Source organism: Polyodon spathula, chromosome 2 (assembly GCF_017654505.1).
Source record: "Polyodon spathula isolate WHYD16114869_AA chromosome 2, ASM1765450v1, whole genome shotgun sequence".
Taxonomy (NCBI): domain Eukaryota; kingdom Metazoa; phylum Chordata; class Actinopteri; order Acipenseriformes; family Polyodontidae; genus Polyodon; species Polyodon spathula.
The window spans coordinates 39,577,954-39,596,636 of record NC_054535.1 but is presented as its reverse complement, the minus strand read 5'-3'; the positions used below and the strand labels follow the sequence as shown (position 1 = coordinate 39,596,636).

General features: G+C 37.4%; 1 protein-coding gene across 4 annotated transcripts in view; it reads left to right on the top strand.

Moving 5' to 3' along the window:
• Nucleotides 1-18,683, top strand: part of manba (mannosidase, beta A, lysosomal) — a 40,866-nt gene that overhangs the window by 9,861 nt on the left and 12,322 nt on the right. For 3 of the 4 annotated variants that reach the window (XM_041221754.1, XM_041221745.1, XM_041221762.1), the window contains exons 5-13: nt 3,074-3,197; nt 3,808-3,983; nt 4,158-4,268; nt 7,837-7,988; nt 8,872-8,989; nt 9,129-9,215; nt 12,670-12,837; nt 13,917-14,135; nt 17,351-17,515. In XM_041221754.1, coding sequence (XP_041077688.1) covers nt 3,074-3,197; nt 3,808-3,983; nt 4,158-4,268; nt 7,837-7,988; nt 8,872-8,989; nt 9,129-9,215; nt 12,670-12,837; nt 13,917-14,135; nt 17,351-17,515 — 1,320 coding nt within the window. Of the gene's footprint in view, nt 1-323; nt 348-3,073; nt 3,198-3,807; nt 3,984-4,157; nt 4,269-7,836; nt 7,989-8,871; nt 8,990-9,128; nt 9,216-12,669; nt 12,838-13,916; nt 14,136-17,350; nt 17,516-18,683 lie in introns of those variants that run through there. The other variant, XM_041221771.1, reaches the window with a different exon arrangement.

The window sequence follows — 18,683 nt, the reverse complement described above, 5'->3', positions numbered from 1 at the left end:
CAAAAAAGTTTTGTGGTGTGACAAAACTACAACGGAACTTTTTGGCCCAAATGCAAACCGTTATGTTTGGCGCATACTCAACACAGCGCATCAACCAAAGAACACCATCCCTACTGTGAAGCATGGTGGTGGCAGCATTATGTTGTCGATGTTTCTCATCGGCAGGGACTGGGGCACTTGTCAGGATCGAAGGGAAAATGAATGGAGCAAAGTACAGAGAAGTCCTTGAGGAAAACCTGCTGCCCTCTGCAAGAAAGCTGAAACTGGGATGGAAGTTCACCTTGCAGCCTGACAATGACCCAAAGCACACAGCCAAAGCTACACTGGAGTGGCTAAGGAATAAAAAGGTAAATGTCCTTGAGTGACCCAGTCAGAGACCCGACCTAAGTCCAATCGAAAATTTGTGGCATGACTTGGTGGTCAAATGGTCAATCTAGTTGTGCAAAGTTGATAGAGACTTATCCCAATAGACTCTCAGCTGTAATTGCTGCCAAAGGTGCTTCCACCAAGTATTAACTCAGGGGGGGGGTGGAGACGGAGACTTATCCAGTTATGATCTTTCAGTTGTGTATTTTTAATATATAACTTTTTTCTCAATAAAAACTTTTTTCCCCCTTAACAGTGTGGAGTATGGCGTGTAGATAAGTGGAAAAAAATCCTCATTTAAATGCATGAAACTCTGAGGCACTGACACAACAAAATGTGAACACAATTTCATCAATGGGGTTACCCTTTCTATAGTGTGAAACGTATATTAGATAGTCTATACGTTATATATATTATATATATATATATATGGACCGATCCGAAATTCCTACGGTATATGAGGACCGATGCCGAAATTCCTGGCACGGTGGGCAGATGATGAATTAGCATCGAATTTTATGTTATTTTTGCAGTTTGTCAACTGCCCACAGCCACCCAGGCTGATGGCGAAGAAAGATACAGATACAGTTTACTACTAATAGAGAGTGAATTACCTCTGTTGCCTTTAAGCACAAAAGTGCACCACCATCGAGCCACCCATTGCCATGTTTATTTAAATAACTTAAATACTTTCACAATGCTAGTTTAGAGCAATGGTACTCAACAAAATATCAGTGCACAAGGTTATTTTCATCGTGGGTTAGGTATAGAGGTTAGAGTAATTTGGGGGAAAAAACGAGTCCAGAATAAAATGCAACACCATTTTATTGTGTTCCTATTGCAGTAATGCAATATAGCGTTCCGTTGAATAAGAGATCATTCAAAATCAGTGATAGACTAATAATCCCAGTTTAAACATGTAAAAACCACCCAGTTAAATATAGTTACCAGAAACTCAGGAAGAACACAGTGCCATTATTATTATTATTATTGCAATATTAATGGTATTTTGGGAATACAATTGGAATAGAGAGGAAGTGCTGCACGAATGAATGAAAAATGTAGCCAGTGAAGTTTGACTAGGACGTGGCTTTGGGGAAACTAAAGTTTAAAAGCATGATATGGTAGATATGAACTCCTTTTTACATAACTGAGATTCTGTATCTTTGCCTGTTTTAATGATCTCTCATTCAAATAAAGCAACTCTGCACTGAGACCTGTATGCATTACTGCAATAAGAACACAGTAAAACATTGCTGGATTGGTATTTTATCACAGCTGTTATTGCTGTTAAGTTGGTTCTACCAATTATTGACTCAGGGGGGCGAATACTTATCTAACCAAGACATTTCAGTTTTTTTTTTTATTTTTCATTAACTGTTGTTTCACAGTAAAAATTATCTTGCCTCTTCAAAGTGTTGAGTAGGTTGTGTAAATAGGTTGTGTAAATCAAAAAAAAAAAATCCCATTTAAATGCATCAAAATTTCAGGTTGTAACACAACAAACTGTGAAAACGTCCAAGGGGGGAGTGAATACTTCCTATAGGCACTGTGTGTGTGTGTGTGTGTGTGTGTGTGTGTGTGTGTGTGTGTGTGTGTGTGTGTGTGTGTGTGTGTGTATATATATATATATACACACACACACACACACACACATATATATATATATATATATATATATATATATATATAATATATATATATATATATATATATATATATATATATATATATATATATATATATATATATATATATATATTTTCCAAACCAGTTTAACCAGAACAGAAACCAACTGGGGATAAAAAAAACAACAAACAAACAGAGAAGTCAAATTTTGTTTTGGAATAATAAAGGCTAATGTAGAGTTTGTACTCTTTTTGTGGGCAAGAATGATGTTGTTTGTTTACTCCTTTTTCTGTATGATTCAGCGTGGGGTTACTATTGGGTTCATTGGGGTTCATTCTAACGTTCTAACCTTCATCAATTGATATGCTTACGTTTTGTTTGCAGGAAATAACCAGAACAGAACAGAAAAGCTGAAACAGTGGTTTATCTGTGTACAATTGTAAATCTGAATTGTGCCAGGCAGACATCTATTTTAGGTTTGAGTGTCCCTTGATAATGCAGATATAATAAAAGCAGAACACTCGTGACTTGGTACAAGAAATGTTGACATTGAGAACTGAATTTCTGTTTTTAGCTGTAGTGATCTTGAAAATGTATCAAGAGTTCATCAGTGTTTACAGAATTCTGTGTGTGTGTGTATGCATAAGTAATTAATTTGTATTTTAAACAGATATAAATATTGCTTTACTTAAGGCTAGGAATACCAAATAATATATTATCATTTATAAACACACATTATGTATATTCACTTCTATATATTTACCTATTTAATATTTTCTATGATTAAGTTAATTAAGCTATAAACTAAAATTGTGTCTGAATAAGTGATGTGATGTAATTGTAGCTGTCCCATTTTACTTCCCTGGGCCCTGTTACTGTAAGCATGTTTTTATACATAGAGATGTAGGTGCTTATACAGTGCAAGGGTTGGACAAAACCTGAAAAAAAAAACCTGTTCACAATGATTCACTAAATGAGTGTTAGCACAAACATACGTGTTTACCTTTTCAGTCTGTATTAACAAGATTTCCAGACAAGGGAAGTATACCATTCTATAAACCCATACTTTATTCTGTAGGAGCAGTGCTCATTTAGCTGGGATTGGGGTCCATCATTCCCTACACAAGGAATCTGGAGAGGCATCCGAATCGAGGCCTATGATGTTTTTCAGCTGGTGTATCTTACTGCTACTCCTGGCTATGGTATGTTTCAGGATATCAAGTAACACACATAACCCTGCTTAAGATAAATATGCCTTTGCGTGCTTTATTTGTAAACAGTGTTGTGCAACACCCTTTATGAGTATTCATTCCTGGAATAATTTCTTCGGCAAGATGTTACAAGACAGTGGGATTTCATGCATTCGGGTGTCCCCTAGACTCCATGTCAGGGGAGCAGTTACTAAACCATTGCTATGTTTTGTGCTGTGAAATTTTTTTTTAAGAGTCATGTAATCATGATGGTTTTGATATTTATATTCACATATCCTGGGTCATAAATCAACTGTGGGAATTAAACCGATCACACTTCACAAAGTGAAAACTAGTGTTTGAGCTATTAGAAGCATGTCTAAACTCTTAATTACATCAGATATTATTCTGAGGCCTATTGTCATGAAAATTAAGTAAATCACTCTAATATTTCCTGCCTATACTAAGTTGCCCATTAAAGAATTTTCATTATTCCTGACCCTTAATTTGAATAAAGGTACTGTCATTTTGAATGTTTCATGCAGTTCTAAGATTGGTAGTTGTTAAGGTATACATGTTTACTTGTAATTATATTAAACACTGTGTGCTGGTTCCATTACAGATCACAATACCAAACAGTGGAACCTTCAAGTAGAAGCCTTCTTTGACACGGTCAGCCTTAAACCACTAGCAGGCCACGTGATCATTCACATCCCTAAATTGCAAACACAACAAATCTATGAGGTCACACTTGAGCCTGGACAGAGCAACATCAAACTTATACTTCTTGTAAACACGGTAAGAAGATAAAATAAAGGTGTACCTTTTGGAATATACCACACGTCCTCGTAACTTTAAAGTTTGTTGAAAAGCTCTTTTCAAAATGCCCACTCTGTGGGGACGCATAACACTCTATAACCCTGCTATGTCTTCTTTAACTAACACTGTTATTCCTGTTGTTTTACTTTCCAGAATGTTCCTCTGGAATACTGGTGGCCTAGCGGACAGGGGAACCAGACTGGGTATAACATGACTGTCTCTGTCTCTGTGGCTGAAGGATACAGTATTGAAAAAAACATTATGGTTTGTTTTATTTTTGGTTTTTCTTTGTTCTACTAAAAGGTACTGCATTTTTTAAAATCTCAAAACTGAACTGAAAGCTAAGGTTTTATGAATTGATAAGAATGAACAGAATGTGGTCAGGGGACAGGGGACAGGGGAAATGTATGTTCCTGACACATATTTTATTTATTCCTTATGATGGCTTAACGAGAACAAGATAAAAATACAATAGTCAGGTTTTTTTTAGGGGGGGGGGGGGCAAAGCTCCTGCAGCCAGTGTCAGTGTCTTGTATCTCAGATACTGTTTAAAGAAAGTGGTAACTTTGTATTTGTAGTGTTAAATAAACCCTGCTTGCTAAATGTGTTGACAGTGCAGAGACAGTTGGTGCTTTAATGTTTGGTTCATAGCTATATTTTTAGTTTTGTTCTTATTTTACCATTCAGTCTAACATCACATACCAGGGTTGCTGTGGGGGTGGAGGACCAACTGACCATCGATTCTCACTGCGATTGCGAAATGCACGTATTATTACTGGACTTTACTCAATAATAATAATAATAATAATATAATAATATTAATGGTGTCAGCCTGCACCCGTTCCTCGATTTGATGATTTTCTGTAGTCTAATAACAACCACTGATTGTAATAGAGGCCTGCAGACCTCATTGTGTGAAACTTCTTATTTACAGTGACTGCAGAGTTCTTGACAGTGAATGACAAAGGCAACATTGATATCCCAATTATCACAGTGTTTCAGAATCCGTCATTGTCATTGGCTTCATTTTAGTTTTTCATTCTGTTAACCCTTGTTATACCAGATATCCTTACAGTACTAGTGTGATAAAGTGCCCGCCCCTGTGTGTATTTTGTGTTGTTTGTTAATGTTGGTGTATAGTCATTGGTACACAGGATATAAACGGGTCTGTGTAGTGTTTAAAATGTATATTTGTATTTAGGCACGAGGACTGCACAGCACTTAACGTGCAAATAAAATGTAATAATATGTGAGCACGGGGAGTTGCACTTTATTAATTCACGTGCAGTTGTAACGCGACTCCAGTAGAATGATTGATTAGCAATTGAGTCTTGGTACAGATGCATAAAAGCTGCATGTTTTCACCCACTAGGGGTTTTGTGTTCGGGGAGTGGAGAACGGGATTGGAGACGGAGGTAATAAATAATAAAATAATAATGTAAAGTTAAAATATCTGCTCACCGTGTTTTGTGTAGTGTTAGTCCGTTTTGTTTGTCTCTTTTGTTTTGGCGAATGTGCCGTGTCCTGTGTTTTTTGTTTGTTTGTTACAACCTTTTTATTTACTGTTCTGTTCACTCATTAAATGCTGAGCGAAACCATTTGCTCAGCTCCACCAAACTCCACCTCTTGTTGTTTATTTCCTGTTTCTGGTCTGACGTCACCCACTGCGGCCGTCTTTGCGACAACTGGACATAACCAATCTCATATTTTGGTAGTGTCGAACTGCAAAATGGTATGTTTGGTATCAAAACGCTTAAAAAAATATTTTAATTGAGCCAGTAAAGTCCCGATTTTGACAATGACACAGCAAGAGAGGTTGCTTTGCTTTTACAGTAGCAGCAAAAAGTTGAGCCCTTTGCGGTCCATTTATTCAGCGCCTGTCAAGAACGTCAGGTCTAATTTATTTTCACATGAGCTGTTTGTTTTACACACGCTGTTTTAAAAGTAATTTTATTCACAGTAAAACAGGTTTAAAAGGCACTACATATCAACAGGACACTCAGTACTGCATCTCTAGCCAAGCCCCACTCCTTGTTCGCTGTGTTTATCTCATACCTCTGCATAGTAGTGCATACTGATAAATCATCTCCTGATGACTTGATTGATCACCAGTCTCCTCAATAACCCTATCCATAACCCAGTGTATTTCTATTGGTCTAAAATTACATTCAGGACAGTAAACGATGTTAAGCTGGAGAATGTTGTTTTAAGTACATTTCAATTTTAGAAAATGCCCCTCATTTAATGTACAGTGCCTATAGAAATTGTACACCCCCATGAACTTTTTTCACATTTTGTTGTGTCAGTGCCTCAGAGTTTCATGTATTTAAATGAGGATTTTTTTTCCACTTATCTACACACCATACTCCACACTGTTAAGGGGAAAATGCTTTTATTGAGAAAAAAATTATATATTAAAAATACAAAACTGAAAGATCATAATTGGATAAGTCTCCACCCCCCTGAGTTAATACTTGGTGGAAGCACCTTTGGCTGCGATTACAGCTGTTAGTCTGTTGGGATAGGTCTCTACCAACTTTGCACACCTATATTTCCCAATATTTGACCATTCTTCTTTACAAAACTTCAAGCTCTGTCAAGTTGGGGAGCACTGATGGACAGCAATCTTCAAGTCATGCCACAAATTTTTGATTGGATTTAGGTCAGGGCTCTGACTGGACCACTCAAGGACGTTTACCTTTTTCTTCCTTAGCCACTCCAGTGTAGCTTTGGCTGTGTGCTTTGGGTCGTTGTCATGCTGAAAGGTGAACTTCCGTCCCAGTTTCAGCTTTCTTGCAGAGGGCAGCAGAGTTTCCTCCATTCATTTTCCCTTCTATCCTGACAAGTGGCCCAGTCCCTGCCAATGAGAAACATCCCCATAACATGATGCTGCCACCACCATGCTTCACAGTAGACATGGTGTTCTTTGGGTGATGCGCTGTGCTGGGTTTGCGCCAAACATAACACTTTGCATTTAGGCCAAAAAGTTCTATTTTAGTTTCGTCAGACCACAAAACTTTTTGCCACATGGCTACAGAATCTCCTGAGTGTTTCTTTTGCATACTTCTAACAGAATTCAAGGTGGGCTTTCTTGAGTAATGGCTTCCTTCTTGCCACCCTACCATACAGGCCAGATTTAAGGAGTGCTTGGGATATTGTTGTCACATGCACACTTTGACCAGTCTTGGCCATAAAAGCCTGTAGCTCTTGCAAAGTTGCCATTGGCCTCTTGGTAGCCTCTCTGATCAGTCTCCTTGCTCGGTCATCCAGTTTGGAGGGACGGTCTGATCAAGGCAGGGTCTTGGTGGTGCCGTACACCTTCCATTTCTTAATAATCGTCTTGACTGTGCCCCATGGAGTATTCAAGGCCTTTGATATTTTTTTATACCCATCCCCTGATCTGTGCCTTTCAACAACTTTGTTCTGGAATTCTTTTGAAAGTGCCTTGGTGCTCATGGTTGAGTCTTTGCTTTGAAATGCAAAAAAAAAAAAAAAAAAAAAAAATATATATATATATATATATATATATATATATATATATATATATATATATATATATTTTTTTTAAATGCATTTTAATTCCAGGCTATAAAGCAACAAAAGGTGAACATTTTGAAAGGGGGTGTAGACTTTCTGTAGGCACTGTAAATGTCTTAATTTAAATACATGCAATGTGAAAGCAAGTAAAAGAGTGTAATAACAGAAAGTGAGATTTCGATCACCGTTATTCCATCATAACTTTTGGAGTAAGTTATGCCTTATCATAGTGCATAGTGGAAATAAATATAGTGGAAAATAGGCTTATTTTTTCAGTCTGTTCTTTGCTTTTCAGGTATATTTCCGCACAGTGGAGTTGGTACAAGAGCTCATTCCAGGATCCCCTGGCCTCAGCTTCTATTTCAAGATCAATGGACTGCCGATTTTCCTCAAGGGCTCAAACTGGATCCCGGCAGATTCATTTCAGGATCGAGTCACCCCTGATATGTGAGTGTTTTTTTTTTAGCTTTGGAGGTTATCCAACAAACTCAATAATGAATACTGTAACTTAATTATTTGTTTATTTAGCAGACACCTTTATCCAAGGAGACTTACAAAGACTAGGTTTTGTGAACTATGCATCAGCTGCAGAGTCACTTACAACAACGTCTCACCTGCAAGACGGAGCAGAAGGAGGTTTAGTGACTTGCTCAGGGTCACTCAGTGAGTCAGTGAGTGAGCGGGGATTTGAACCAGGGACCTCCTGCTTACATGCTCTTTCTTTAACCACTGGACCACACAGCCTCTTAAAATAACAGTGTATTGATTTGTCTGACATTTTTCCAAAGCGAGTTACAGTTAGTTATTATATAGTACCCATTTATGCAGTTGGGTTTTTACTGGAGGAATACAAGGGTACAGCAGCAGTGTCCTGGTATTGAACCCAGGACCCTTTGGTCAACAGTCCATAGCCCTAACCACTACTCCACACTGCATATGATACAATAGAACAGCCTTTGTTTTCCCTACTTGGCACATTGTGAATAATAACTGCAAAATGGCATTAAGGCCTTGATCCTATTTCCAAGTAATTTTATTAATTGTATGTTCCCAATCAAGGTATTAAAATCCAGCTGTGTTTTACCCTGGTGGGTAAATATGTTCACTTCAGTTCTTAGCTTATAATTGAAATGTTTACTTTAAAAGCAGCATTCATTTAGCAAAATAAGTTTGGTTTCAAATTGGATTATTTGTTTAAGGAATTGTAATATAAAACTAACTTATCAACTGTAGGTTTCTAACAATCATTCAACATAATCCTACTTCTCAGGCATCCATTTTGAATCCAGTTTAAATACATTTAAAGTGTGCTTCTCTAATTGTTTCCTAGCTTAAGAAATCTTCTCCAGTCTGCTGTCGATGCCAATATGAACACATTACGTGTCTGGGGAGGAGGAGTTTATGAAATGGATGAGTTTTATGACATCTGCGATGAACTAGGAATTATGGTAATTGGAAAGAACCATTGTCATTCACATAAGGCCATAGTCTTGTCAGTAATGGCTGGATATGGAATATCTTTCTTTTTTGTTTATATACAGTTCCATACCGTCATCTCCTCTGTGCTGTGCCATTGTTGTGTTTCAGATCTGGCAAGACTTCATGTTTGCTTGTGCCCTTTACCCCACTGAAAAGAGCTTTATAGACTCTGTGAGAGAAGAAATTACTCACCAAGTAAGTGTTTCTTATTTGTAATGTACTAAAATATATTAATTGCATTGAAAAATACTTTGTCAAAAGAGTTGTCATTGAATGTATTTAGTTACTTATAGTATTTCTAAATGTACTAGACAGACCCTTTACATTACATTACATGTGTTACATTTCAATATGTTGGATCACCATTTGGTTATTGGATAAACCGGAGTTCCACATACGTTTCGATTTTATTTTGTTTTATTTTATTTCTTTCTTTCTTTCTTTATTTAATTAATTTGTCTATTTGCTTATTTGGAGAAATCAATTGTGCAAGTTTTTTTTATTACAGTATATTCATTTATTTTATTAAAAAAATAAATAAAATAAAAAATCAGGAATGTAATAAATATAGTAATCTTTGTATTCGATTAAAGATTTCATCATCTCCTAACTGTATACACTCAATCATAAATTCTGAAGAAAAACTGTAAGTAGACTTTGTAAACCGTTTGTAATAGCACAGACAGTAAGGACAGTGCAGTGTCTATTTCTCCGTGTGTTGAGTGGATTTTGTAGTGTTGTAGGTCCTTCATACATAACTATGTTAGTGTTAGCTAAAGCATTTGTCTACTTGACGTAAGACAGTACAACAATTGGCTGCATGCCTTATCAAACATCAGTAAAATTGTTGGCCAGCAGTATTTCTATAATGCTACATGCTCATACAGTTACATTCAAAATGTAAATGTATGCAAATCATTTACACATTGAGTGTTAAATCTGTTGTTTCTTGTGCTAGGAACTGACAAGGTGACAGCATCAACAGCATCGGGTTGTTTAAAAGTGTTGTTGTTCTCAACAAAACAGAAGTTCATACTAACAAGTGAAGCTATTACTTTCAAGCATCAGAGAAGTTATATTTGCAAAAAAAAGCATTGGAATTGGTTGGATTTAGTGCACATTTTTTGTCAAACATCAATCTGAATACTTCATACAGCACAGGAACAACACTGAAAAACAACACTGCCGGTCAAATCTGTAGTCCTGAACTGGACCACCACATTTACAGTATTATCTGTTGTTAGTGCAGTATGACACAGTTTGTTTTAAGTATGAATGTTTAGAACATTTTATCAAGACCACATGGAAAAATAATTTTTACTGAAACAAAAATATAACTCGTTTTATTGTTTTCTTTTCCTCATTTTTGAGTGTCTTTTTTTTTTTTTATTCCTTCTGATTTATCTTCTTAAAACCTACTCTCAGGATTAAAGTGGTGATAGTTGAAGCCACTTTAATTTCACCACAGCTGCTCCAAGCGCAGGCTGCTTTTTGTTTCTAAAGTTAGAACTAGATATCTTCTTTCTTGGAAATGGTTGTAACTTTTTAGAACTCGCTGTTTAGTGTTGACCAAGAACTGGTAACCGAACCCTGGCAGGTTTTTTTTTTTTTTTTCCTACACTCACTATGTCATCCTTCCAACATTGGACTCATAGTCATGGCATTTTCTTTCTGGACTTTCAGGGTATGAATGAAAGGTGGTAGTTTCCGCAGGTGTTTCAGCATCTGCCTCACAGAACCCCACAAAGACTCTCACGTAACTGAAAGTATTGGGTCTGCATGGAAACTGTACTTTAAGAGTGTCACTCTTGAGGCAGATTTGCTGGGAAATGGAAATAAGCAATGGCAGGATTCAAACTGCCAGTGCGTTACCTAACATCAGTATATCTGCTTATCTGTTGCTATACTTGAATAGCTGCGTGGGGTAATTAATTGCTGGTGACTTGAAACTTCTTGTTGATCTGGGATGGTTGCATAACACTGTATTTATTATCTACTTGAGTGCTGGAATCTAAACTGAGGTGAACACTGTGATCCCTGACAAACAACCTACAGGTGAGAAACTGTACAGTATTTCCCAAGCCCCACCAACATATATTTTGCATATATGTTACCAATTGGCAGTGCCAGAGACAGTTGCAAGTGAGCAATCCTTGACTAGCCCACAACACCTCAAGAATGCTCGACAGTGATTCTGGTGTCCCAGCATCACCCCCCTCCGCCCCCCACTGAACTCAGCCCAGCTTACTTACGTGTACATCAGCGTTGCTTTCTTTCTGTTGTGCTTGAGATCGCCAGCCAGAATCTTTCCATCTCAACCACAGCCAGTTGCTGCTCTTTTATACTGCTTCAGATAAGTTCTTTACTGTGCGACGCAACTCTTGGCCACTGAACCCGACGTCTCTGAGAAACCGGGTTTTAGAATGTGCCACAAATCCTCGTCAACCCACCTCCACTGGGTAAACCTGGACTCTCCATCCTTGCTGTTCCGCTTCAGCAGTTAGCTGAGCATACCGCAGTTTCTTCCTCTCATACGCCTCATCCACAGCATCCTCCCATGGCACTGTGATCCAGATCACAAGACAATATCTGGTTGAAGGTTACTGGTGGTAATCTCAGGTGGAAAAATGAGCCATTGACCAACATCTGACAGCATTTTCCAGTCTCCAGTCTCCTGCAGCTTCCAGTTGTCCTGGGCGAGGCTTGGTTTTAACACCTTTTCTTGGTGGTTGCTCTCCTGGATGGAGGAATATTATCTTTTGTGTGTAATGCTTTGATGAAACTGGTGGCAACTTATTGGTCATGTTATGCTCTTCTTCCGATGCAGACATCGCAGCACCTGGTCATGGCACCAAGTAAACAGTCCTTGGCTAAGACCCACCTTACATTTTGTCAAAATGTGCATTAATGTTGCATGATGAACACAAAGGACATGAGGGATCCTCGCTTACCCATATATACATAGGCAGCTTAATAAAGGTTCTGGATTATTTAGTGGATGTTTTTTTCCAGTTAAACTGAATATATGTAACAGTTACAGTTTTTTAATTTTTTTTATAGAGAACAATGTAAATAGTAGCTAGCTAATACACAGAATATCCCATGTCCCTTTGTTACTTCACAGATGATCTAGGTAATGTTCAAAACTGGAGAGGTAATTATCAAATACCGACTACAGCCATTTTTTTTTTTAAATACTGTGTTAAATATTTACCAGCTTGAAGAATATCTGCATACTTTAGCTAGGGGGTTTTAGGTAGTGTGCATATTGGCTAAAGTGCATTAGATAGTATAGTAGGGTAGTATCAGGGGTAGTAAATTATTAGGCAAACGTTTTGACTTGAAGTATTTCAATGCCTTCAATGCTATTCTCAAGTTTTCTTTTATTACATATTGTTAGTGTTACTACTTATTCTACCATCAAGTGTTTCATGGATAAAGATGTACCAACACCAACATCTATTATTATATTGTTGTAGCATAATGTAATTGAAATCTTTGGTGATTAAAGTGATGGTCAGAACACCAAAATAATCTGTTTGTATATACAGTTGTGACTATTGTTGGGATAAAACATAAATTGTAGTACTTTTATAGTTCAGTGTTTGCCTGAATAACGTCAAGTTTTCCCAATATGTGTTCCTTTTAGGTGAGGAGATTAAAGTCCCATCCTTCTGTCATTATATGGAGTGGAAACAATGAGAACGAGGCTGCCATTGCCAGCAACTGGTTCAACATTCCATCATCAGAGCAGCCAATTTACATCAAGGACTATGTGACTCTGTATGTGAATAATATTAGGAATATAATTCAAAATGTAAGTAGTACCTGAGGGTGTCTGACTGAAAAAATCAGGCATTTGTGCACATGGCATCTTTGACCTCCACACTGTATGCCTGGATTGAAATTGCTTGTGGCATGCTAAGAGGACACACTGCCAGTGCCTGTACAAAAACTATTGTGTCGATAAACAAAGACTAGTCTCCAGTACCACCACATACAGACAGGCACATTGCACAGTACTTGAAAGTTTACAAATATCTGGGGAAAATCGAGAGTTTATCAGATTATTGCCAAATACAATCCAAAACTTCTATAAGTTGTATGAAGATGCAACATCATGGTTAACGCTGGGGTGTTATCTCTGTTATATTTGCAATTGGATATAATTGTTTATTCATTTATGAATGATGGTATTTTGTAGCATGTATGTCCTGGGAAGTTTTTTAATGGTACCCTGATTGCTGAGTCAGCAGCTAAGCCCATGTCTTTATTTGCTGGTGATTGTGTGCTGCTGTGGCTGACTTCCAGGACCCCCTTGAAGAAAAGAAATGCAGATCTCTATGATTTCTCATCCTGGTTAGACAATAAAGAATGGCATTTTCTTTAATTTACAGGTTTGCATTTAGAAAATCAAATAACTAGGAAGAGACATGTTAGGTATGTTCTTGTAGGAATAGTCTACATAGAACCCAACTTGGCAAATTTATCGGTCCATATGACTAGGTCTGCACCCTTTATGCTTTACTGTATTAGTTGTAAAAGTCTGTCTCAACAGTGTGGCCTAGTGGTAGGGACTCGGAGCTAGAAAGATTTTGTTATTTAAATCCTTGCTCACCATTTGATTCTGGTGATGATTCACTGTTCAGTTAATTCAGTTAAGTTAATGTTGAAAATAAATACAATAAAATACAGTGCTCCATTGTAACAACAGCCTCTATAAGCCGCCAGCTCAGATGAAACTGCCACATTTTCTAATTGGTGTTACCTGGCATCTTAAAAAGTGAGCACTATGAAGGAACATTTGAGTATTGATGGCTAATTACAGCTCACTGATAGAGATGTGCTTGCTGGAGTAAGTATTGCTTATGCTTAATTTTTTATGTTTTCTTACAGGAAGATAAAAGTCGTCCATATCTGTCATCAAGCCCCACAAATGGAGATGAATCAATTAAGGAAGGATGGGTAGCCAAAAACCCTTATGATACCAACTACGGCGACATACATTTCTACAGCTACCTCGATGACTGCTGGGACTGGAAGGGTTTTCCAAAGACCAGGTTCGCCTCTGAATATGGCTTCCAGTCCTGGCCATCTTTTTCGACTTTACAAAAGGTAAATTCTTGCGTATATTTAAAACCTACTTGCTTGCACTGCAGTAAGTAATAACAAGTTTTCTGTCATAGTAGCCTTTATAATTGACCTTGACATTCATTTAGTTTTTCTGTGCTTCTGGCACAAATGTAAGCCTAAGGGAGTTGTCTTTTTCTATTGAAACCTGTTTTATGAGTTTTGGTTCCTGTTTTGTTACAGGCATATAATGATTCTACCTCCTTTACAATCTGCAGCAGTGAAAAGATATGCATTTTGAGTCTATTTTTATATTAATACTCTACAGGAATACTCAACAAAAAGGTGTCGTCATTGTGTATGCAAACTTGGGAAATTACCATTGCTGGAAGGGGAAGCATAAAAAAAAATCACATATTAGAATGTATTAAACCATTTGATTTCATTAAGAATGTAATTAATGTATATGTCATGTTTAACATTTAACTAACAAGGAAAACCTCTATAGATGAGAAAATATTAATCATTACTTAATTATTCCTTTTAGTTTTAGCCATGATTTGGTTCTCAGCTCTTGGCCTGTTAAGTACATTTGTGAAAACCTTTTCAGATAATTCTCTTTTACACTGCAATTGTGTTTTATAGGGAAACTGCTAATGTTAAATTGGTACCAAACCACATTTGAGCTCTTAAAAACACAAGGTATCTAGTAATGGCTCGGTGCTGAACAAGCCTGGGGGCGGGGTTAAATTGTACTGTCCGAAACAATAAAGTCTACCAAAAGATTTGACCGGAATTGAGAAATGTGGGACTAAATTGCAGCGCACAACAGAGTTGTGAAAAAATAAAACAAATAAAACAGGATTACAAAAAAGCAAAAGATCATCACAATAGAAGAGGGTCAGACCACAAAAAAACCCAAATATATATATGTGTGTGTATATATATATATATATATATATATATATATATATATATATATATATATATATATATATATATATATATATATATATTGTAGCAGGGGGAGATCTGTGCTGACTCTGCTGGAGTATTCATAGTGCTGCAGGAAGAGGGCAGCAGTCATCCAATACAGTGACACGGGGAGGTGGGAAAGGGGTTGTGTGGACTTTCCCTCTCACTGAGTGGTTGAGAGGCGGGTCTTGGGGAAATTGTTAGCCCTAACCAGAAAAGAAAAACAAAAGAAAGCTAGTAGTAGCGGGGAAACCTTGGGCAGACCCCAGAAGTATTGTTTATAGTAGGCTGAGGGAGTCGCTAGTGTAGGTCGGTGACCCGGGTCGTGTGGGTAGCGACGACCGGGGTAACGCAGCCAAGTGCAGCACCTTTTATTTGTAGTTTTATTTTCCTTTTTTCTTTCACCTTCTGTTTTGATTATTCTGTTGAGCACCTGTAAGTGCGCCTGCACTTTGAACTGTGTACCGACTTTGGTATTACTGTGGTTCTGTCTACCATCGTTGGTAGGCAGACCACAGACAACAGCGCCCTCTGCGGTTTAAAAGAAAGCACTACCACCAAATAAAACTGGACACCTGTGTGGTGTTTGAAGTACACCTGTTCTGTCTCCTGTGTCAGTGAATTACTCACCACCCTTCCACATATATTAATCTTAATTTATTGGACGCAGTTCTAGGTCATAGACCTGCAATGACCGGCGCCGATATGTTGAATTCAGCGACTTGTCTTCTGGACTCGATGTGCAGTCCCACACGGAATAAAGCCGAGTTTACACATTACAACATTCTTTAAGCTTTGCCACTTTTTAAATTTTTTAAAATGTATTTTTTATATATATATATATATATATATATATATATATATATAGTAAACGATCCTCGCACTCACAGAGTTCGTTGCCCCTTTAAAATAGACCCAGGACACAGAAACGGAATTGCTTTAGCGCTGACGCGCACTTTTAATAAACATAAAACAAAACAAAATAAACACCTAACTCCGTTTTGGAGCTCTCACTATACACCAGCCGATCCCTGACTCACACACAGGACGGCTAAGCCGTTTACCTGACAAACACCAAAACACAAACGGGCTTCTCTCAACACTCTCTTCAATACGACTGGACACACACGCAGTCGGGCTCTTCACTCAGCAGCCGTGATCAGTCTGGCTGCCTCTCTTAAATACCCTGCACCTGTCTCTAATTTACAATTACCACCAGGTGCAGGGGATTACTAAACAATAAAACAATTACACAATTAAACCCCATAACACCCAAATGTGCATTCTCACAAGGTTTTTAGCAGGGAAGGATTTTAACCCCCTCCCTGGTACCTTACAATATATATATATAGAGAGAGAGAGAGAGAGATCCTTTTAAATTGTTTAATGCTGACAGGCATCATTTAAAACAGACAAAAAAAAATTAGTGTGTTAACAGCAAGATCTATTGCTTTTCATTAATTGTATTCCATATTTTTTTCTAATGAATAAAGTGATCAGTAATTGCGCATATTAATAAACCTTTATAAACCAGTTCTTAAAAGAAAAAAAAGATATATATTGGAAATGTGCAAAGTATCTGAAAATCACATTTCAATATGGTCATTTTTTAAAAATACCATATATTAACATTGCATGTATAAAAACAAGTTGGAAAGAAAATTATCTTTAAATATGTTACATTTAGATTTCGTTTTTAATAGGCCTGCTTTTAAATCTATTTTTCTGAAGTGTTTACTGACATTTTTCAAATACTATCTGTAACTTTAAAGTTATTATTCGTAGTAGTTAATCTAACTTTAATAATATAAATTGAAATTATTCGGTTTGTATTAGCATTCAGCAACATGTGAAAAACAAATACAAACAAGATGGTTTTTTTTTTAATTTTTTCACAACACTATTTCGCACTGTGGTTTAGTTCCATATTTCTCAAATCCTGTGAAATCTTCTGGTAGACTTTATCGTTTCAGACAGTACGACCACACCACTCCTCTGTGCGCCTGTGTCCACTGAATTTGATGTCACGTTCCACACTGCAGCTTCTGCTTTGAAAAGTAGCGCAAACACACCCGAACCGCGCTGGGTTTACTCAGCTTGGTTCCTGCTTGGCTCGGCTTGGCTCGGGTGTGAAAAGGCTATAAGTGAACCAATCAAACCTCCATAGACCTAGAATTTAATGATAGCCCTCCAGGACTGTGACTGTGAACCCCTGGTTTGAACCATTCCTGTGTATAAACCTCCCATCGTAACCACCCTTTGTTATTTGTGGTCCCTTGTAACAGGTTTCGATTCTTGAAGACTGGGATTACTCCAGCAGTTTAACAGCTCATCGGCAGCACCACAGCAAAGGAAACAAGGAGATGATGGAGCAGGCTGCCCTTCACTATACCCTCCCACGGTCTACAGACCCCTTGCAGAAGTTTAAAGACACACTGTACCTGACACAGGTAATGCCAAATGTGTTGAGCTGATTCTACAGAAGCAGAAATAAGCCCAAGTGGAGGAGTTAGGTTGCTGTTATTCATGCATGGAAATGCATATGTTTAAGAGCTCGCGGGTGACCTGATACAGTGCTCATATAGACTTTTTTGGGTTGTTGATGATTTACCTATGGTGAGTGAATTCTGTCACCTATAGATATTATTACAGGTACATAGCCCTGTCTCAAATTGCCTGAAGGAGTTAGTGGTGATGTCAAAAGATCTAAGGTGCATACATCTTTTACCACACATCCACAGGTATATGTGGAGGTGTTCATGCTATCACTAACTCCTTTGGGCAATGACAGGCAAAATCAGAAACAAGCAGGGCCCAATGTAGTTAGTCAGGGAAAAAAAAAATCAGTCTTAACAGTTACTTGTTACTTACTTTTTTGACTGTAGATGAGAGAACAAATTGCCTGGTCACCCGGCGAACAGGATTAGAAATTCCATATATGCAGTGCCAGGACAATTGTAGTGTACAAGTAAAATAATGTTTACACTCCCTGTTAAAGTATATACAGCATAATCTGAAACAATAAATGGACATATTGAGCATGACTGCCTTCTAAACAGACCTTACTTGTAGAACGCAGGCAGTACCGAAACTGAGTTTGCAATTATCACCGCCCACAAACTCACACTGGCAGGTGAAATAAACTTTAATGCAAAAATGAAATTTGGTTACTAGGGAAGTGTTGTGGGTTTAGTTTTTGTAACCCTTTCTGGACCAGATACACACACCTTTTTGGGCCTCACTGAACAACTTACCTAGTGTTTAATGGCCTACAGTTTAGTCAGTTTTTCCAGCACACATACACTCTCAGCAAATCAGAGTGCACCTTTTCTCTTTATTGTGATTGAACATAGGACATTGCAGAGGTAACCTTTTACAATCTATACAAATTCACATTTATTTATTTGCCTGGGAGGTAACTCATTGGGAACTATTTTATTGATTAAAAAAAAAAAAAGGTCTTAATAACATCCTAACAATGTATGTAATATTGTTAAAAAATTGATCAATAAACAACTCCATGGGAAAAAAATGCTTCAAAAACAAAATAATATTCGGATAATAAACATGTCTGTGTCTACTTTTAGTCACTGTTTAAATGATTAAAATAGACCCCAT